The 22,716-nt window shown below is 37.1% G+C and overlaps 1 protein-coding gene across 1 annotated transcript in view; it reads right to left on the bottom strand.

The window, feature by feature from the left end:
* The window catches only part of PDE3A (phosphodiesterase 3A), a 356,553-nt gene that overhangs the window by 50,823 nt on the left and 283,014 nt on the right, over positions 1–22,716 (bottom strand). The window contains exons 3-5 of the mRNA XM_043880675.1: positions 16,082–16,339; positions 13,380–13,534; positions 6,143–6,267 (exon numbers count right to left, since the gene is read on the bottom strand). Coding sequence (XP_043736610.1) covers positions 6,143–6,267; positions 13,380–13,534; positions 16,082–16,339 — 538 coding nt within the window. The remainder of the gene's footprint in view (positions 1–6,142; positions 6,268–13,379; positions 13,535–16,081; positions 16,340–22,716) is intronic.

The raw sequence follows: 22,716 nt of genomic DNA, 5'->3' as shown, positions 1-22,716 counted from the left end.
TTGCATCTCCTGCATTGGCAGGCAGATTGTTTAACACTGGGCCACCTGGGAAGCCCAACTCTCATCTCTACCTTTGTGGTATCTTCTGTGGAGCCTCTTTCCTTTCACATGTTGCCCTTCTTAAGCACAGGCATATGAAGTCAGGAGCAGGACACAGAATCTGAGGTTGTCCCTCAAGTCTGTATCATCATCTGTTCTGTTATTTCCAGGGAATACACTAACCATTAATTTCTATCTTCTTGATTTTATCATGTTGGTTATCTTAAGAATTTTAATTTCGTGACCCAATGAAGAAACCGAGAAACAGAAAACCAAATCCTGTCATTATCTTATCCTCAGCTAGGGGCAAGACCAAAAAAAAAAATCCTAATTTTAAGTTATCTCAATTTGTCATCCTCAATTTTTTTCTAATAAGTCTGTAGAACAAAAGAAAGAATTCTGGATTAACTGTGTGTCCTTGGGCAAGTTACTCAATATTTCTGCCTCAGTTTCCTCATCTGAGTCTGTTTCCTGAGCAATACAAGAGTGCAGAACACTTCAATTCATCCTTCATCCCTTGAGTTACTTGTTATTATTGTCCCATATTTTAATTCTTTTCCTTAAAAATCTTTTAAAAAAATACCTACAATCTGAAAACATTGGGTTGGCCAAAAAGTTCGGGTGTTTTTGTAACATCTTACGGAAAAACCCAAACGAACATTTTGGCCAACTCAATACTATTATTTATGCACATGATGTTTGTTTGAATGGTCTCATGGTTTCCTAATTTATCTGTTCATCATTTCTATTATACCTGACAAATTTTCCTCTGCTCTTCTTTTTCTTTCTAGAATACATCCATCATACACTTCTTTAGTTAAGATCTGGTAGGTTGGTAAAGTTGTGACTTGCCTGAATATGTCTTTAATTTATTTCTACTCTTTCGAAACAGATTTGCCCAGTGCACAATTTTAGGTTGACTATCATATTCCCTCAAAAATTTAAAGAAAACATTTTTTCTGTCTTCTGACTCCATTTATATACAACAGCTTTGCTCTCAGACTGACTGAAGGGACTTTTCTCTGGCTAACTTCAAGATTTTTTTCATCTCTGGCATTCTGTGGTTTCACTATTCTGTGTCTATGTTTAAATTGTTTTTTTCTTTGTCCTTTCCTTTTCAAATAGTTTATGTTTCCTATCCTCTACTAAAACTATGATTATGTATATTAGACTTTCTAATTACTCCTCCTATGGCTCTCAGAATCTATTATGTTTTCCAACTTCTCATCTGAGCTTCATTCCGGATACTTTCTTCACATTCTCTGCCTTCCAGTTTACTAATTCTCCAAAATGTTAATAGTCTTTTATGCCATTTAACTTATCATATTTCCCTGATTATATTTCCAAAAGTCATTTAGTTTCCCTGCAATCCCTCATTTCTAGCTTTTATTCTCTCGTGTTTTCCTTCAAACACCTGAGTATTTTTTTGTCACTTAAATAACTTAATATTTAAAAAAAAATTCATTTGGCTACACAGAGTCTCAGTTGCAGCATGTGGGATCTAGTTCTCTGACCAAGGATCAAACCTGGGCCCCCTGCATTGCGAGCATGGAATCTTAGCCACTGGACCACTAGGTACATCCCACTCAACACTTCTAGAGATCTGTACAGTTGTTTTCCTGTTTTTTCTAACTTGTGTTGTTTCCTTGTACATTTATAGAGATCTGGTTTGTAAGTTCCAACTGGTTTGAACTTTATATGTTGAAGCTGCGTGGCTGTTAACTGCTGATTCTTTCCTCCTAAAATTACCTATACATATTTTGTAGGGAGCCAAGGGGTCCTTCCTGACCTGCCTCTTAAGAAATCTGTATGCAGGTCAGGAAGCAACAGCTAGAACTGGACATGGAACAACAGACTGGTTCCAAATAGAGAAAGGAGTATGTCAAGGCTGTATATTGTCACCCTGCTTATTTAACTTATATGAAGAGTATATCATGAGAAATGCTGGGATGGATGAAGCACAAGCAGGAATCAAGATTGCCGGGAGAAATATCAATAACCTCAGATATGCAGATGACACCACCCTTATGGCAGAAGCAAAGAAGAACTCAAGAACCTCTTGATGAAAGTGAAAGAGGAGAGTGAAAAAGTTGGCTTAAAACTCAACATTCAGAAAACTAAGATCATGGCATCTGGTCCCATCACTTCATGTGAAATAGATGGGGAAACAATGGAAATAGTGACAGACTTTATTTTCTTGGGCTTCAAAATCGCTGCAGATGGTGACTGCAGCCATGAAATTAAGACTTTTGCTCCTTGGAAGAAAAGTTATGACCAACCTAGATAGCATGTTAAAAAGCAGAGACATTACTTTGCCAATAAAGGTCCATCTAGTCAAGGCTATGGTTTTTCCAGTAGTCATATATGGATGTGAGAGTTGGACTATAAAGAAAGCTGAGTGCTGAAGAATTGATGCTTTTGAACTGTGGTGTTGGAGAAGAGTCTTGAGAGTCCCTTGGACTGCAAGGAGATCCAACCAGTCCATCCTAAAGGTAATCAGTCCTGAATATTCATTGGAAGGACTGATACTGAAGTTGAAAATCCAATACTTTGGCCACCTGATGCAAAGTACTGACTTATTTGAAAAGACCCTGATGCTGGGAAAGATTGAAGGTGGGAGGAGGAGGGGACGACAGAGGATGAGATGGCTGGATGGCATCACTGACTCAATGGACACGAGTTTGAGTAAACTCTGGGAGTTGGCGATAAACAGGGAGGCCTGGCGTGCTGCAGTCCATGGGGTCGTGAAGAGTCGGACGTGACTGAGCGCCTGAACTGAACTGAAGGGGTCCTTCTGAACTAGGGTCACTTGTTGTTGTTCACTCACTCAATCCTGTCTAACTCTTTGTGACCCCAAAGACTGCAGCACGCCAGGCTTCCCTGTCCTTCACCAACTCTTGGAACTTGCTCAAACTCATGTTGACTGAGTTGGTGATGCCATCCAGTCATCTCATCCTCTGTCATCCCCTTCTCCTTCTGCCTTCAATCCTTCCCAGCATCAGGGTCTTTTCCAATGAGTCAGCTCTTTGCATCAGGTGGACAAAGTATTGGAGTTTCAGCTTCGACATCAGTCCTTCCAATAAACATTCAGGGTTTATTTCCTTTAGGATCGACTGGATTGATCTCCTTGCTGTCCAAGGGACTCTCAACAGTCTTCTCCAACACCACAGATGAAAGCAAGAATTCTTCGGTGCTCAGCCTTCTTTATGGTCCAACTTCCACATTCAAACACAACTACTGGAAAAACCATAGCTTTGAAATATGAACCTTTGTCGGCCAAATAGTGTCTGCTTTATAATACACCTAAGTGCCCCTTTAAAAGTCTCAGGTTTAATGTGGAACGCTCAGATTCAGTTCTTCCACCTTGCTTTTCTGCATTTATGAGTTCATCTGAATTTACCCTCAGTGCAATCTCTATTTAAGTATTTTCCCACACTGTCCTGTTTCTGACCCTCATGAAAGATAAATTCTAATCCTCAGGTCATGAATGATTTGTAAGATATAAAAGAATAATAAATATTTCTAAAGAGCAGAGAGGACCAGATTAATTTCTGGAAAACCAGATTGCCTTTTGTGATTTCTTTCAGCAATTCAATGCCAATAAAATGGTATTTTGTGGAGGAAGTGTCTTCGTATGCTCACCTGTAGAGATTTAAGAAAAGTATTTGTCGCTCAGTCATGTTCAACACTTAGCGGTCCCATGGACTGTAGCCTGCCAAGGTCCTCTGTCCATGGAATCCTCCAGGCAAGAATACTGGAGTGGGTTGCCATGCCCTTCTTCAGGGGATCTTCCCAACTCAGGGATTGAACCCAGGTCTCCTGCATTGCAGGCAGATTGTTTAATAGCTGAGCTACCCAGGAAGAATAGTTTCAACAGTTACCAGTATAAACTAGGTGATCACAGGGGAAAGAAAGTACTAAATTTTCTCTTCTAGATGGAAGAAACAACAGAAGTCCTTCCTTAAGTTGTGCTGTTTAAAATTAAGCTTATATTCCAAGGTCGCCTCTTAAAATATTAGTGGAATGTGAGTACTGGTTCTCTAACCCTCATAGAAACACTACCATTTCAGGACTTCTGCTTCTGGCTATAATGCAATAATTTGTAGTAAATCCATCTATTTGTTCTTTGAGAACAAATAGAAAAGCTGAATTAAAAATAAAAAAGTTATCACGGCAAGGCAACCAACTTGGAGAGATAGGTTTCCAAATAGAAGAGACCCTCAGAAGGGTGAGCCGAAATCCTGCAAAATGTTCTTCCATCCAGAGCATTATTTATTGACCACTGGCAGGGAACAAAAGGCTAAGAATCCAGGCAGACTGATGCAGCTATTAGGAAGGCAAGCCAACAGGGCTTTTAGTAACGTCATAAGGCTGATGACACAAATCCTGGAGTTTGGGGCTGCCATGGCAGCCAGGACTTGAATGTCTAACAGCCCAGTGGGAAGAGGGCAGCTTTCCCCTTGAGCCATTTGGTGAATTCCTGAGCTGTGATAAAGGCAGGAGATTAAGAAGCTAAGCAGGGAGCTACTGAAAAATCTCAGCAAGGCTTTCTACAATGCTAAGAGATGAAAACGTGGAATGAGAACATTCCAAGAAGGAGTTGCTGTTACTGTTTAGTCAGTAAGTCACGTCTGACTCTTCTGCGACCCCATGGATGATAGCCCACTAGGCTCCTCTACCCATGGGATTTCTCAAGCAAGAATACTGGAGTGGGCTGCCACTTCCTTCTCCAGAGGATCTTCCCAACCCAAGGATAGAACCTGTGTCTCCTGCATTGGCAGGCATATTCTCTACCACTGAACCAACAAGGAAGCCTCCAGGAAAGAAAGGTCAGAGGAAATACCCCAGACTCTCAATAGGGATTTAAGGATGAGGCCAATTTGGAGACAGAATCTGACAAACTATTTCAGTTTTGAGTTATCACAGATTCTGATTAAATAAGGTCATCTTCCCTGAAATTATTCTATAGATACATTCCTACCTGAAACTTCACTGATACCTAAACTCCTTGCCAAAGCTCCTGGGTTCCATCTGGCCTCTGTCTACAGACCTGCTTTCATCTCCCTCTCTGCATTCACAGCTCTCCCTTTCTGCTTGATGGCTTTGCCAGTCGTCATTTAGAATCTTAAGTTGTTGAAGCTTTCCATCCACATGTTGGATCTTATATCTCTTTAATTCTTTGAAAGTTTTCCCTCACTTTCTTATCATAGCCTTTAGCACACTACATATACACCAATAGCTTATATTGTGTATCTGTTTATACGCTCCACTTGAATGTAAGTGAGAATTCTGTGAAAGGAGAAATAGGGTCTGGCTTCATCACTGCCGTATTCCTCAAACTATTTCAGTGTCAGATAGTAACTCTGGATAGTGAACACTCCATACATATTTATTAAGTGACGCTTGAAGGAAAGAAAAAACTGATACTTAGAAGCACAGAGGGTACATTGACACCAACCTGAAAAACCCCATGCAGATCCTAGACGAGAAATCACAGTAAGTTTCATTCTGTACCTGGTTTAAAAGAGAAGGAAAACCTCCCACCCATGTTACTCCTGGGTTTTTTTGGTTGCTGATATTTGAGGTTTTTCAAAGGGCTGTCAAAGGTCCTGAATTGTATTTTCTCTGAATTTACATACCTCTTCTTTTTGTATTTTTATACTGGGGGTGTGTGCAGGTAAGTGACATGGAGCAAGAATTTCTTTGAAAAATTATAGTGTATATAGTAAATGAAGCATTTCCTAGAACTTATAAATATCATACTTCTGGAAAATATTTTTTTAACAGACACTAAAAATAAAATTGAAATTTCATAAGTACTTCATTAGCTTTTATATTAATAAGATAAAGCTTGCCTACTCAATAGTTACACTGATTTAATATTCATCCCTTAAGTTCAAGATGGGATATTTAGTGCAGCTATCTTAAAAGAATCTGCATCATCCTATAAAGTGGAAATTTCAGTAACTAATTGGTTAGTGAGGGTTTTTGTTTTTAGAAGAGTCAAACCAAACACATCTGAGTGTTGCAACACTTAAAGCTTAGTTCATTCCATGATGGCACACTCAGTGAGTGTCAGCTCTTTCCTCAGTAGGTTCTTTACCTGGTCGATTTTGCTTTTTAGCCTTTACATGGTTAGAGGCAGAAACAGCGTAGGATGAAGTGAAGGATCTGCTTTTGGTGAGAGTCATCATCACTGGGTTTTTCCAAGAATCTGGATTAATAGCACTGCAAAGACAAGGTATAAAGAAAAATGAAGAAACTATCCTTTGATTACTGGGGCAGACCTTACCAGAACCCAACCATTATTTTCATAGTAGACATTCCAATCTGAGTCATGGTCCAGGTTCAGTGACAGAACCACTTGACTTCCAAGTGACAAACTAGGTTATCTGAATTCAGTCTGAGTTACAGGGTCATAGGACACACTCTTCAAGGATACCGGGTTAACCAAGACAAAAAGAGAGCTTTACTGTTCGTTCAATTACTCAGTATCCAACACCTTCTTATTCTATTTCCATAATCATGTTCCTCAAAGATCTTCTAAAAACATGGCAAACTAACTTTAAGATGCAGGTGAACTTACATTAGGTATGAATGACATGATGCTTTCTTAATTTATTATTTTTGGTGTAACTAAATTAAGAAATTCAAGTACTTATCATTCAAAGACAGTATTCTTGCAGTATCTTGAAGGAAAAGGTTAATAACAGGTCTTTAACCAACCATTTCTTTTACTGGTGATACCCTGTAAAGAATGGAATGATGAGACAAATTCCCTTGTAGATACTAATGATACTAATAGACCTGCTACTAAAGGTAGCACGGATGCTATTTACTAGGAGAAAGGTAATCACAGTGAGTCTTCACTCAAGGGAATGCTTTTAGCAGGATATCCTTGCTCTGTCTAGGTATTATTGTAAATAAACCTGGAATAAATTTAAATAAATTTAAATAAATCAGAAATCAATCTGGAAGGTTGGGATAGAGAATACTTCAAAAAATCCATGTAACTAATGGATATAAATTTTAGAGCGGTTTCAAACCAAAATTTATCTGTAGGCACTGCTCAAAACCTTACATTCTGAATCTGAAACAGAATCTATTGTAATTTGAGAGAAAAAAAAATAATCGGGAAGCCATATAGACTGTCTTGGTTTGCTCCAAAGGAAAAAAGTGTGTAGTCTACAGCCATAACACCCTAAAACACGTCGGATCTTGTCTGATCTCAGAAGCTAAGCAGGGCAGGGCCTGGTTAGGACTTGGATGGGAGGAAAAGTATCTGCTTTATGTTTTGGTTTGTGTTTTGCTATCATCGGTGTGTTTTCAAGCATTAGTAAACTTGGTAATGCATAAAATCTGTAACTTGCGTGAGTGTAATTGGACAATTTGATCCTTGGCCAATCTTAGATTGGCAGTGTAAGCAGGATGTACCTGGTCTCTCTGGGTGGCTTATTGTAAATAAAGATGAAATGGATGGAATTACAGAGTCGTTAATGAGTAGAGATTGTCATGTAAGCTATATAGTTAATGAGGTATAATTTGGAGGTGTTCTATAAGCAAAATAGTCAAAGTTATGGTTTTTCCAGTAGTCATGTATGGATGTGAGAGTTGGACCATAAAGAAAGCTGAGCACTGTAGAATTGATGCTTTTGAACTGTGGTGTTGGAGAAGACTCTTGAGAGTCCCTTGGACTGCAAGGAGATCCAACCAGTCCACCCTAAATGAAATCAGTCCTGAATATTCATTGGAAGGACTGATGATGAAGCTGAAGCTCCAATACTTTGGCCACCTGGTGCAAGGAACTGACTCACTGGAGAAGACCCTGATGCTGCGAAAGATTGAAGGCAGAAGGAGAAGGGGACGACAGAGGATGAAATGGTTAGATGGCATCACTGACTCAATGGACATGAGTTTGAGCAAGTTCTGGGAGTTGGTCATGGACAGGGAAGCCTGCTGTGTTGCAGTCCATGGGGTCACAAAGAGTCAGACACAATTAAGCTACTGAACTGAACTATAACCAAAATGGCATCCTTTGTGCAAGCATCATGATGTGTGTATTGCTTACAATTCTGCATATTAAGTCCAAACCAGAACACGTGCTAAGGTGAAATGACAGGACTTTTAGGGTGTGCTGCACTACCAGTTTGAGACCTCTCAAAGGGGAAGATGCTGAGCGTTTGCTTGGCTACTGCCTCTGTCCTTTGATTATTAGTAAATTTACTGATGGGAAAGGTCTGTTACCTGTGTTCAGTCTTATGTGACATTCTGCTACTAATTACCTCATTTCATCTCTTGTATCCTTTTCAGAGAGATTTTTCTTCAACTGTTGACCCAGGTATTTTAAAATTTCATCTTTTCTCTTTACTTTAAAAAGCATTTGAAAAGTGGAATGAGTTCCAGCAATTATCAAATACAATTAAGGATAGCCTACAAGATAATATTTGTTTCATATCCTTCTTGGAAATCTCATTCTAGGCAATTCACAAATGTCTGGATTTCTGAAACAATAATATCAAAGAAAACTTTGAATCTGAGATAGATAACTATATCAACTATTTCCTGATACCACTATTCCCTGTCAATTACTTTTGTGGGATTGATTGATGTATGAGACTTACTGTGAAGACATTGTATGTAATGTTTATGTGGCCTACCTGTCTTCTCAGCACACTGTATATAATAAACAGATTGTGACTTTTCTATGTAGGCTTCCAAAAAGACCTTAACATTAACTGAATTTATTTTTTAATACTTTAAAGAGTTATATTATTAAAAGTGTGTTAGTCACTCAGTCGCGTCTGAGTTTCTGTGACCCCATAGATTATAGCCTGCCAGGCTCCTTTGTCCATGGAATTCTCTAGGCAAGAATATTGGAGTGGGTAGCCATTCCCTTCTCCAGGAGATCTTCCTGATCCAGGGACTGAACCTGGTTCTCCTGCATTGCAGGCAGATTTCTTTACCATCTGAGCCACCAGGGAAGCCCTCTATATTATTAAAACTAGCTCAAAACTGTCTGCTTCTATTTTATATTTCTTTAACAAAAACATTTAAGATAGGCTGACTTTGAGAAATTTCATAAAGTGCAATAATGGAGCATCTTTAATGTGTGGGAAGTTAATGAACTTCAAGATAAATAAAATCCTAGCCATATATCCTTTCTTAATACAATAAATATTAATTCCTTATGAGATATTGTCAATAAAAATGATAAATCAATATATATGTGTGTATATGTGTATGTATGTTCATATATACACATATATACACACTTTATAATTTACAGGTACTTTCAAATGTATTCCTTTGTGTGAGTCTTCAATAGTTTTCAGCTGTCTATTGATCTTTGCCTTTGTGATTCCTATTTAGATCTTATTAATATGTAATGATTTGAATTCCAGTGAGAAAAATGGCTTAGGGGAACATCTACTTGGCCTTCCCACACTAACACAGCATGCAAAAACTATCTATGTGTTTGCTGTGGAAGACCTCAACCCTCCTCTACAAAAGTGGATTTTATCACCTTAGTTTTACTCATAAAAACTTCATCCTAGGTCCTAAAAGTCTTACCAGGTCCTAACAGTTTCTTTTACCAAGTTTACCGCCTGCTGTCATTTCCATGGCCAATGTGGAAGGCTTAGGTTATGATTCATTTCAGACTTAAAGTTTCTCTCAAGCTTACTTTTTTAAAAAATAAAGCACCTATTGGTATTCTTCCACTTAATTTTATTCCACTTGTCTCATCATTCCCGCTTTCCTGAAGAATTCCTTCTGGTGGGTACCAAGGCTCTGGCTACACATCTCTGAGTGGTGGGGTCAAGATCCTTCAGACTCTCAGTCCAGTGTCTTTTGACTCAGCTGGATTTAAAACCACCCAGGAGTAAATCACCCAGCTATGTACCTAAAGGAACATAAGTTGAGGACTGTTTCTACTTTTCACTTCCTACTCTTGTTCTTCTTTTGATCACTGCAGTCCTCAAAGAGCCTCAATAAAAAGACAGACATGGAAAGGAAGAAATAAAAGGACTGACAGGGAAGAAGCTTCAAAGATTAAAACTCAAGTCAGTTTTGAAATCAGTCAGTTTTAGCAACAGGTCTTCTAACTGAAGAAGGTTTTAACTTTGGTTTATTAGTAGGGCTGGAGATGTTCTGAGGCCATCTTTTCACTATTTTCACCCACAACAAAGGATGAGTCAACCGAAACTAGCTGTGTTTAATGGTGGTACCATTGCTGCTTACGGACATATGGTTTTCCCTTAAAGGGCTAAATTCTCTTCAGAATGAATCTTATTAATATGTTTTTATAATGGTGAAAAAGTTGTATTACTCTCAGACGTTATATCAGGATTTTTAATAGGATAGTGAAATTAAGGAAGAGTAAGTTAGTGGAAAAAGCATACCTAGGCAGGACATCTATGAGTACTTCTAGGACAAAGGGAACGAGTGGGATTGTATGCCATTCCTTTTCTATTTTGAAAATAGTTGAGAAGGAGCATTTATTTCATAAAACAGAATGACAAAATCCTTAGGAGTTAAGCTCATAAACGTTTTTGAAAGCCTCTTCCTCATGTTGATTTCAATTTCAGCCTCTAATCTCATTTAACTAAGAGAAGAGAGGAGTAGGAGAAATGAAATTTGATGAGAAGTAACAAATAATAACAAAAAGAAAGGAGACATTTAAGAAAGCTTGAATGAATTTTTGATAGAATCATTCTATGGATAGTAAATAAAGGAGCATGAACTATACTATGACAGGAATCTTGACAAGGTGCCCTGGTAAAATAGACAACCTCTCTAAAGATATATACCAAAAACATAAAATTCATGTTTTTAAGCAACAATTACATAACTATAATTTCCTACCGCTTATCAGTATTTGTTGGTGTAAAAGTCAACAACAGTCAATATTTTCATGGGAAAATACAATTAGTGACTTATAATTTTGAACTTCAGGAAATGTTCACGAAACAGATTAACATCCTCCTATGGTGATGTTTTGAAGTTTCGCAAACATCCAGGTGATAAGACAGAGTGGAATTATGTCAATTCATGTAAAGAAAGAATCATTCATGCTTGCTTCTGATTCTATAGGTTTATTAAACCATCAGTAATATTTAACATGAAAGAAACCAATTCTGTTTTTAAGTAAGAAAGCAAGAAAAGTTAGCAGTCATTAAAAATTCTTAGGATTTGAAAGGTTTCCATTTCTCTGCCAATTTCAGAATGGGGCTTTATATTCAAAGCCAAAGTCAAAAGAAAATCACTTATAATATTGTCATCACATAGTTCAATAAAGATGTGGTAATTTTTCAGTCATTAGATCATTAATAAAACTGATGTAAATGTTTCAAAAACCTGAAATCGTATATGGTAAATGTTCTCATAATTATTATTCACATAAAGTATGCTATTTCTATGCCAAATAGAAAAGGACAGATTCAGTAGCTTTCTCTGAAAGAATTTCTCTCATGATGATGTTTTCTTCAAAACTCTTTCTAGATCTTAGTATTATCTTTTCCTTAGCTTTGGTAATTCTGATTTTTCAACCACGTTGTAAAATTAGAATTAATATTCTAAGTAAATTGTATTCTATTTATTTGTATTGAGGAGCAATCAAAATATAACATGATATTTGTTTTAGGCACCTAACATAATGATTTGATATTTGTATATACTGTGAAAGGATCACCACAATGCGCTGTATGCTCAGTTGCTCAGTTGCATCTGACTCTGTGACCCCATGGACTGTAACTCACCAGGCTCCTCTGTTCATGGGGATTCTCCGGGCCAGAATGCTGGAGTGGGTTACCATTTCCTCCTCCAGGGATCTTCCCAACCCAGGGATCAAACCCAGGTCTCCTGCATTGCAGGTGGATTCTTCACCATCTGAGCCACCAGGGAAGCCCAAGAATATTGGAGTGGATAGCCTATCCCTTCTCCAGGGGAACTTCCCAACTCAGGAATTGAATTGGGGTCTCTGCATTGCAGGCAGATTCTTTACCAGCTGAGCTATCTGGGAAGCGCAATAAGTCTAGTTAATATCCATCTGGTGGCTTAGATGGTAAAGAATCCACCTGCAATGCGGGAGACCTGGGTTGGGAAGATCCCCTGGAGAAGGGAATGGCTACCTGCTCAAGTATTCTGGCCTACAGAATGCCATGGACAGTCCATGGGGTCTCAACACACATATTTGTACATTTTTTTTTTCTTCTGGTGAAGACTTTTAACATCTATTCTCTTAGAAACTTTCAAATATACAATACAGTATCATTAACTATAGTCAGCGTGCTGTATATTCTCACAACTTACTTATTTTATAACAACAAGTTTTGATCCCTTTCACTCATTTTGGCTACCCTTGACCTCTGCGTCTAACAACCACCAACCTGTTCACTGTCTAAATAAAGTTTAAGTTAAAAACTGTTTGAACATATTTAGTTGCTCTTAGAATGATCTACCGTTGATCTGATTTTCTGCCCTTCAAATAATGCCAGGAGAGGTGGTCTGGTGAACTGGGGGAAATCTAACAATCATTTGCAAATGTTAGGTTGGATACCTTTGATGTAAGAATCCAACACAGACCTCAGTCCAGGTAAAATCTAGTCTGTCTTTATTCTGGGTTCAACTCTACCATCCAAATTTGCAGTAGCAGACATCACTTCAAGTCACTGTCCCCATTTGTACTTAAGGCCATACAATACCATTTAAGCATAATTATCTGATATCAATCCTTATACTGCTCTGGATTTAAACCAAACACTTTTTTCATTTTCAAAGCTGGCCTCAAACCACTATATAATCTGTAGGGCCTCCCTTCCCCTGTAATTTTTTTTTGCCATATATTATAAATCTTTATTAATGATCATTTTTCATAATTAAGTAAACAATCACTTTGGATGCTACTATATTTTACTTTATATATATATATATATATATTTTTTTTTTTTTTTTTTAACTTTTCATTTTGTACTGCGGTATAGCCAGTTAACAATGTTGTAATAGTTTAGGTGCACAGCAAAGGAACTCAGCCATGCATATACTCGTATCCACTCTTCCCCACGCTCCCTTCCCATCCAGGCTGCCACATAACACTGAGCAGAGTTTCTTGTGCATGCAGTAGGACCCTGTGAGTGATCCATCTTAAGCACGGCAGTGTGTACCTGTCCTCTGAAACTCCCTAACTGTCCCTTCCTTCCATCCTTCCCTCCCCCATGGAAACCATAAGTTCATTTTCTAACTCTATGAGTCTATTTCTGTTTTATAATCCCCTGTAATTTATAATTAATTTTTGATAAGGAACTTCTCCCAGAAACATGAACCCAATAGGAACATCACCTAACCTGGATGAAGGTGCTTCATGCAGCTTGATGCTGGCACTTCGGTCCCTCCGGACAGGGGCAGGCTCCAAAGTGGGCAGACCTGTGGCAGAAGTGGTGGTGGTCCAAGTTGATGAAACTCGTCTCAGCAAACCGGGGGGCAAGCTCCTCCTCAGGCGCTGGGAAGAAGGAACATTGATTTTATTACCAAGCATATTTCCTATCACTAACTTCTATGTAATATAATGAAAGAAAATGAGTTTTTAATTAGCAATGAATATATTAAACTATATTGGTTGAATATCATACCTCTAAAATTTGGGCACTCAGAAATTCAATAAGGAACTCTGGCCAAAATCAATGAATATTATAAAAATAACATTTTGGGACCTTCATTTCAATGATTATATAAAAATGGGATTATGGGAAATGAGAGTCATTTACTTTTGGGGCTAATTTTATTGTCATATTCATCCAATAGGGCTTACATACTTATAAATATTAATATATAACTTATTATGAGCTGTATTTCTATTAACTAGCACAACTGTTGTTATACCAAAGTGTTTACTGATTTAATTGATTTAATCCTTGATTTAGAAACGACGGGATCTAAGGGTAAGAGTGTAACTCACAAGATGTACCACTTCTCGTGGTTAATATGACTTAAGACAGACAGGCATTTGGGTGATGTCATCAGGACAAACATCTTTTTTTTTGAAAGGAAAGTATAATTTCTACATACAACCAATAAACCTGATACAGAAGAGGCGCCTGGGACAGACCAGGAGTGGGTGTGAAGAGATGGGGAAAGGTGCCCCAAGAAAGTGAAGGAGAGCAAAGAGGAAGTGGGGGTGCTTCACCAGGCAAACCATCCTTCTCCCCAGTCCCTCCCAGGGAGGAGAATGCGCCCAAGTCTCCCCAGCCTGCCCTCCACTCTTTTCCCTGGTCCCAAAGGAAAAGCAGTCTGCTGACTAGGCCTCCTCCTTGACCAGCTCAAGTTTAGTCCATAACCAGGTCTTTGGGAGGGAGGGTAGAAGTCCTCCAGGAACCTGAGTCCCTGGAACTGGGGGTTCCCCTCCACGTCTGGTGCACTGTGAGGATGAACGCCTCTTAACAGAAGACTCTGCTAGTCGATCTGCGATTCCCCTCTTTGTCATTTCTTCTTCTACCTTAGCCTAAGTGGGATTCGTGACACTCTCAGCACTCAGGCATGATTTTGAGTTCACCAGCATGAACAATGACCCTCCAAAGAGTCTTAACGTTAAAAATGAAAGGGAAGGTAATCTAATACAAATACAGCAATAGTGATGAGGTAGGAGCTCATCATTTTATTTGCGACTGGTGACTCTGAGAAGAACAATTGTGCAAGCAGAGTTTAACAAAGAGTCTGCTCTTCCTGAAGACAGTAAAAGCTTTGAGAATTAAGTATATGGCACTTTGGGATTCAAGGAGAACTCTGATATTAAATAGTTTCCAAAATCTCTTAAAGATATATACCTTAGGAGGGAATTCAACAGGAAGAGAAAATGTCAAGCGATGTAAATATCAGGATTCTTGTCTGTAAATCTGTCACTGACTCTGTGCCTATTTTGAGACACAAGGGAATCAGTTTCTCTCTCTACATCCATTTACTTTCATATCATGCTTAGCCCTATCTTTCTCAGAGAAGTAGATGTTCCAAGGAAACTTAAAAACACCTAATTGACAAAGTTATCTGAAGGATAGTCCTGAGTCCAGAGACCCACAATAGCAAGAACACAGATGTTACTGACTGACCATGAGCTCCAGGGCACAGCTGCTTATTTACCAAATAAAGAACTGTGTTGGATATACCTGAGACCACTGAAATTCGGCTTCTTTTCCTTTTTTTTTTTTTTTTGGTCCTTAACATGACTTGTTTTCAACTAACACTGAAGTCTAAACTGGAGGTAGAACCCTACTCCCTACAGCTCACTTTTGTAAAACTCTCATATCTTACATGTAAAAAGAAGAAAATACATGAATCACTAAGGCCAACTTCTACTTTAAATAATCGAAAATCAAATAAGTTCTTCTAAGTTAAAAACTTGTTGGGTTTGGGAAAGACCTGAGGGTACCGTGAAGGCTACCATACTAAAAAATCAAAGAGGAAAGGAATCTCACATTTTAGAAGGCAGTGAATTTTCAACAGAATCCACATAAGTGGGAGCAGGGGGTTTTGCCTGCTTTTCTTTCCCACTGCTATTATTTTTATCCCACAGACTAAGTCCTGATATATAGAGAAGAAAAAATCTGAACACATGAATAAAAAAAGTTAATGTAAATCTTTTTGTTTATAGAAAGCTATCACGTATAAGGATGGAAGTTTTCATGTTTACTTTTTTATTACTTTGGTCACCATGATTGACAAACACTTCTTAGGGGAAAGAAAGTGAAAGCATTAGTCACTGAGTTATATCTAGCTCTTTGCAACCCCATGTACTTAGCCCACCAGGCTCCTCTGTCCATGGAATTTTCCAGGCAAGAATACTGGAGTGGGTTGCCATTCCCTTCTCCAGGGGAACTTTCTGACCCAGGGATTGAACCCAGGTCTCCCACACTGCAGGCAGATTCTTTACCATCAGGTAAGACTTCTTGGTGGGGAGGGGCTCACTGATATGAACCCCTGGGTGGGCGTGGAGTGATAAGGAAAAGGTCTAGGAGAAACAGTTTCACCCTTTCAGGAGCATGTCATTAACACCTACCTTGGGAATAGCCAGCTTGTCTTTTTCAGAGCTTTCTTCAGAATCAGAGCAGGTGTAGTTTTCACTGAAGGACACGATGGGGTTCACCCTGGGCTTGTGAATGGCCTGGATGGTGAGTTGCGTGCTGAGGAGGTTGCTCACTGCCCTCAATGACGTGCACACGTTGGGGGGCAGAGACGGGTCTGCCAGGAGGTCAGTGATGAGGCCGTGAGCCTCTCCCATCACGGCAATGTCCACAGTGATGCTGGTTCCTGAAGACTGAGACATCAAACACAGGAGGTTGGCTGAGAAAGGCCTGAGGCTGGAGGCACAGGAAGAGAAACTGGGCTTTTTTGAAAAAGTGGACCAAAGCGTCGCTAGGCTGATAGTAAAGTAACATTCGGATCACATTTCTATTTCAAATTTTGCCCAAATTTGCCATATCTTTTTGCTATTTTTGTGTTCATAGCACATTTTTTTACTGCTAGACCCTGCAGGCTTTGGAGACAAAAAGATAAACATTATTTTTTTTTTAAATAAAAAGCTTCAGGAAACAAAAAAAAAGTATTCATATCAATCACTCCTTATGAAGATCTCAACATTTTAATGTACTTCATATAGTAAGTGTCCATCAATAGATGAATTGAAAAGATGTGATAAGATATATATATACATATACTCACATATATATATATATATATACACAGACATATATATAATATATATGGTTGGCCAAACAGTTTGCATTTTTCATATAATCTTACGAATTTTATGTAGACACACACACACACATGTGCATATATAAATATAAGCCAGGCTTCTCTGTCCATGGAATTCTCAAGGCAAGAATACTAGGGTGGGTAGCCATTCCCTTCTCCAGGGGATCTTCCCTATGACCCAGAGGTTGAAACCTGGTCTCCCACATTGCAGGAAGATTCTTTACTCTGAGCCACCAGGGAAGCTCAGACACACACATATATTTATTTATGTACATATTATGCATAATATACTTATGTGTATTATATATATATATATATATATATATATAATGGAATACTACTCAGTCATAAAAAGTTTCATTCTGAAAAGCAACATCAATATAGCATAAAATTTTAATTTTAGTAATATTCTCATATGATATTTGAGCCTGGTGTGTGGTAATTATTCAATTAATATTAGAAACACAAAAAGCACCTCATTGTGCTGTTCAGATTCACAAACTGTCCCTCTTGTTGTTGTCAGGAAGAACAGAAATTTCTGTTCTGGAATTCTGTGGCACATCGGTCATATTCTGCCAAACTGCCCCTCAGACTCAGAGTTATTACTCTATCCTTGCTAAAGGAATGAAGGACATAAAACACAGAGGACAGGGATGTTCTTACAACCTGCTGGTCAGGCAGCAATGTAGACAGGAAGACGGGGAGCAAGGGAGGGCATAGGCACGGTCAAGGTGAAGACAGTAGATGAAGCTGAAGGATGGCGCACAGACGACTGTTAACACTGGAATGGTGCATGCGGCACAAGGAGGCCGGAATACTGGTGGGGGTCACTGTTCCATCCTCCAGGGGGTCTTCCCAACACAGGGACTGAACCCAGGCATCCTGCATTGCGGGCAGATTCTTTACCAGCTGAGCCACCAGCGAAGCCCACGAGGAAGCCACCTAACTTTAAATTGAGTAACAGTGACGGATGTGTAGGTTTTGGAACTAGGCTGTTTGCTCCAAATTCTGGCTCCTGACCCTACCACTTCCTATCATATGACCTCTGGCACATTCGTGAGCTCTCTGCACTGTGGCTTCTCCATCTGTAAAATGGATATAGTAGAGAACCAACCTCAGAAGGTTATTTTAATGATAAGAATTAAAGGGCAGGGATTTCCCTGGTGGTTCAGTGACTGAGAGTCTAATGCAGAGGATGTGGGTTTGATCCCTGGTTGGGTAACTAGGATCCCACATGCCGCTGAGGAACTGAATCTAGGTATCGCAACTACTGAGACAGTGCTACTACTAGAGAGAAGCCCACAAACCACAAAGAAACATTCTACGTGCTGCAATGAAGATTCCAGGTGCTGCAACTAAGACTCAATGAAGCCAAAAATAAAAAATTAAATTAAAAGAGGACTTAAAAGGTAGATTATATACAAGGCACTTACTATTGTGCTGGTTATAAGTGTCCAATAATGATAATGATATAAATAATAATAGTAATAATTCTGGAGTTTTTCAGTAAGAGGTTATTAGAAGTTAGACTACATAGTTGGGAGAAAATAAACTCTAATCATTCACTTAAAAATGAACTCCAGAGATATGAAAAATTTAAATGTATAAAATTATCAGATTATTAAAAGGAAACATGGGGGACTATGTTATAATCTTGGAATTAGGAAGACTGCTAAAAATAATATAAATGGCATAAACTGTCAAGAAAATGTCTAACAGATCTGACAAAACACATAAACTTCTCATAAGAAAATATGCTAAAAGCAAAGGTATAAAACAGTCCATGAAAGAATATCTGCTACCCAGAGAAGATAAAACATATGTGAATAAAAGCCCTCTAAAAAAATAAAAGTCAATAGAGAATTCCCTGTTAGTTTCACTACTGAGGACCTAGGTTCAGTCCCTGGTAAGGAACTAAGATCCCACAAGGTGTATAACGGGACTATATATATAAATCAATAAAAGATAAACTGGGAGAAAGGGAATGAATATACAATTAAAATAGAATTTAACCATCAAATACAAAAAATGCTACTTGCCTCATGAATGTTTAAGATAAAAATTAATGCAATAAAAGCAATGTTTACTTAATTAAATACAAAACAGTAAAAGATTACTAGCACCAAGTATCAGTAATGGGTTGAGGAAATGAGCAGTAAGTAAAAACAATACAATATTTTTGGCAAGAAGTTTTTGCTGAACCTATCAATTTGTAGTTTAAATGTACATATTCTATAATCTAGCAAGACAACATAGACATCTAAAGAAAAACTACATTTACACAAAAATATAAAGAAAGATCACAAAGGGCACTGCAATGTTCTGATAACAATCAAAGAGTGTGGCCATAAATGCATATCAACAGAGATATTGTTAAAAAATGCTGCAATATAAACATAAAATATGTACTTAAAAAAATATTTGGGTAGATCTGTAAATGTTTATTTGGAAAAATATTTATAAAACATTGTTCTGTGGGGAAAAATGTATGTCACAGAAAAAGTGAACATGCATTTTTTTTGTAATCAGAAAAATATGATAATTATGAAAATACCCAGCATCTATGAAAGGAACTAGTCTTACAGCAATAGCAAGGATAAATTATTCTGTAAAGCTATCGTATAGAAACTATGTCTTTTCATACTAGAATAATAAGAGTAGCGATAGTAATACTGGTGGATAATAATGGTGACAGCTGATGTTTATTCAGCAAGAGTCTACAAGGTAAGTACTATTATTGTTTTATTTTTATTAGTCAAAAATTACTTGCCAAATAACTGACTCAAAAATAACTCAGAATCAGATAGCTGGAGCATGAAAACGTCAGGCTGCAAACACATACGCTATTTCCACAGCCCAAGAGCTGAGCTAGCAGGACGAAATAAATACCGAACGTTTTCATTGTACGTTACTAAATATATCTGTAATTATTTAATACTTTATTTAATCATTGTGCCATGTTTTTCTCTCTCTGTAGGTTTAAATATCTTCCATGAACTGACATGAAAATTTTAGTGTAACATTAATAGTTTTAGGATATATGATTATGTTTATTTCACATATTTACTTACATTGTTAACTTAAAAAACATTTGTGAGAAATGCCATGGAATTGGTTTAACATTCCCTTTCAGAAATGTATTCTCAAATGCATCTCTATTTATTATGCTTCTGAAAAACTCATCCGGTATGACCTTCTTAAACAGTAATATACATTTCTTTCCATGTTGTTCTAATAAACTTAATCTACTACTTAATCACTGTACTGTTACCCTAGAAAATTGAAAGTTTAAATCAAACTTTGTATTCAGGACATAAAATTTTAAGATGTTTTGACAATAAAGTTAACAGTTTATATTCTAATGGCTAATAATTTAACACATTTCCTCAAAATGGTCTCAATGCATAAAACTTACAAATCTGAAGAAAAATCAGAATATATTCACTGAAAATTATGAATACATTTTAAAATAAATTATTGGTGAGAAAACAAGTCTATTTTATAATTCTCTAATTTTATGTCTTATTAAAACACTTTTTAAAAAGTAATGGATGATTTCTTATATATACTCAGAAAAAAGCAAATGACTGAAAAATTGAAAAGTAACTTTAAAATAAAAACAGAACTGAAAACTCATCCTTACAAGCAAATGTCAGTATTACATAAGAATTCAGAAAACAAGTACATTATGTAATTCAATGCTACAATACTGTTGCTTTCGTGAAAGCAAAGGTCTTCAAGTGAAAACAAAAGCAATATTCAGGCTAATAAAAAGCAAATTATCCAGAGTGGAATTGGCTAAGAAACCAGACACTTTTACTATTGAAAAAGTCTCCCTACTGTTATAAACTCAGGACTTTTCTTTTAGTTTTATGATTTTAAAATTATGTAACAGTTAAAAGTTTATCACACATAAGAAGTTATCATCAGTTTTTGGCTCATAACAAGAGGCTTCAATGAGGCATGAAATCTAAACCTAACCATCACATTCGTTTGTCACAAACTCGCCAAGACTAACCACACATGGATTGCTGAAACACAGAAAGATACATGGGCTGCTATTTCAATAAACAGAAGGCAAGCTATACAGAGCCATGCACATTCAGGGAGTCATTTTAAAGAAATTTCAGGGGAGCGGGGCTTTGCCTGATTGGTAGTGTTTTTTTCAGACAAAAACACAAAATATGAAATATGACGCGGTGACTCATACAGCGGCTATTTCCACACCTATTCAATTTTCAAAATAAAATAATTCAATTTTTAAGTATACCAAATAATGCTCAGTAAAATTTTCATTTAACTGGTGAAATCTTAGATCGTGATAATAAACACTAAAGGTTAAGTTTATATTAAAGCTACTTTAAAGGAAAGTCTTAAGCTAACAGCCTGAAATCATCTTTGAGTGCAATAAATAACCCTACTGAGCATAAAACCACAGTTGAGTCTTTTTATGGTGCACATGATCAAACGAATCTTTTCGTAAAAAGAGTGACCAAGCAATAAAAAAACATTTTACTTTGCATGCTATCCTTATAATGGAAACATTTATATTTAACACTTAAGAAAATGCAAGTATAATTTTCTGGGCCCTATTTAAATGACAACCAAATTTGGATTGCTACCTTTAAATAGAAAATCTGGATTTTCAGTCTGATAAACAGTGGAGTAAAGTGCAGTTTTATAAATCAAACCAAAAATAACCGGTTCTTTTGGTAAATCCACCACTTTTCAAAGCACCTGGTTCTTTCAACATCTTCCTTTACCCCTTCATCTCCTTCCAGTCTATTTCACCATCTCCAGAAAGTCTACCCAATGTTGGTTGCTATGGTAACAATCTAGTTTGCTTCCAAGTTACTTTACTCATCATAAACCAAAGGCCCAGAAAAGCTGGAGTTAGAGATAAGTTAAGGAAACAACAACAAATACACTTAGAAATAACATTAAATGTAACTCCTAGGCTAGGCATGTATCAACCAATTCAATTATAGAAAATTTGTTTTTATGGTCACTACTTCTGTGGTAAAACTTTGAAATTACACTACTGGTATGATAAAGGGGAAAGATTTGAACATGTGTAGGGGTCAGAAAAAAGCTTATACTCTAGGTAGGGTATCTAAATTTCTAAACTACCGTAAGCTGCAAATTATAAAAAAAATTGGCAAATAAATCTATTTAGTCAAATGACTAACACAATGTAAAACAAAATTATGTATATTTAATTAATATAACATTATTTGCTGAGGTCCTGTGTTTGGGTTTCTATCAACATGTTATTCAGTAATGGAGAATTTCTTTTTATTAAAGAATGTTAAATTTTATTATAATTACATTATTCAAAAATTAGTTTAATTTTAACCAGTAGTAAATGCTTATCAATGACTAAGTAATAAACACAGTTAAAGCGAAATTATAAAAGGCACCTGTGAAAAGTCACAGAAATGGAGAATTCTTCAAGGAAAAAATCATTCAAAAATCTTAAAAGATAACTATAGGAACAAGGTAAATATAAACAAAGTAAACAAGCATTATTTCACTTCAAGAAAGTCAAGGTGCCCAATGGTAAAATCAGAATGGGTTTGAGAAAACTGATGTCAACATCAATTAGTGATTCAAAATGATGAAAGAGATTATTTGATGTAGAGGGTAAAGACATTGCATCCAATTCTTGACAAAATTTTTTTGGGGATGGCATTAGTATAGTCAAGCTATAGCTCTTCTCCCTATATATTTTGAAGCAAATTTAAATTGATAACAATGCAATAGGCTAAATACATCCCTGCTCAAAGGCAGAAGATGTAATAATTCTCCAGTCTTCTGACTCAGTGAATCATTTGATGTGTCACTTGCTTTGGGCATTAATTTATTCTAACTGGAGGAAAATAACTGGAAGTAGCACAAAAGCCACTCTTCATAATTCTACATGAAACTCAAAGATAG

Source organism: Cervus elaphus, chromosome 22, assembly GCF_910594005.1.
Source record: "Cervus elaphus chromosome 22, mCerEla1.1, whole genome shotgun sequence".
Taxonomy (NCBI): domain Eukaryota; kingdom Metazoa; phylum Chordata; class Mammalia; order Artiodactyla; family Cervidae; genus Cervus; species Cervus elaphus.
This window is presented reverse-complemented; position numbering and strand designations above follow the sequence as displayed.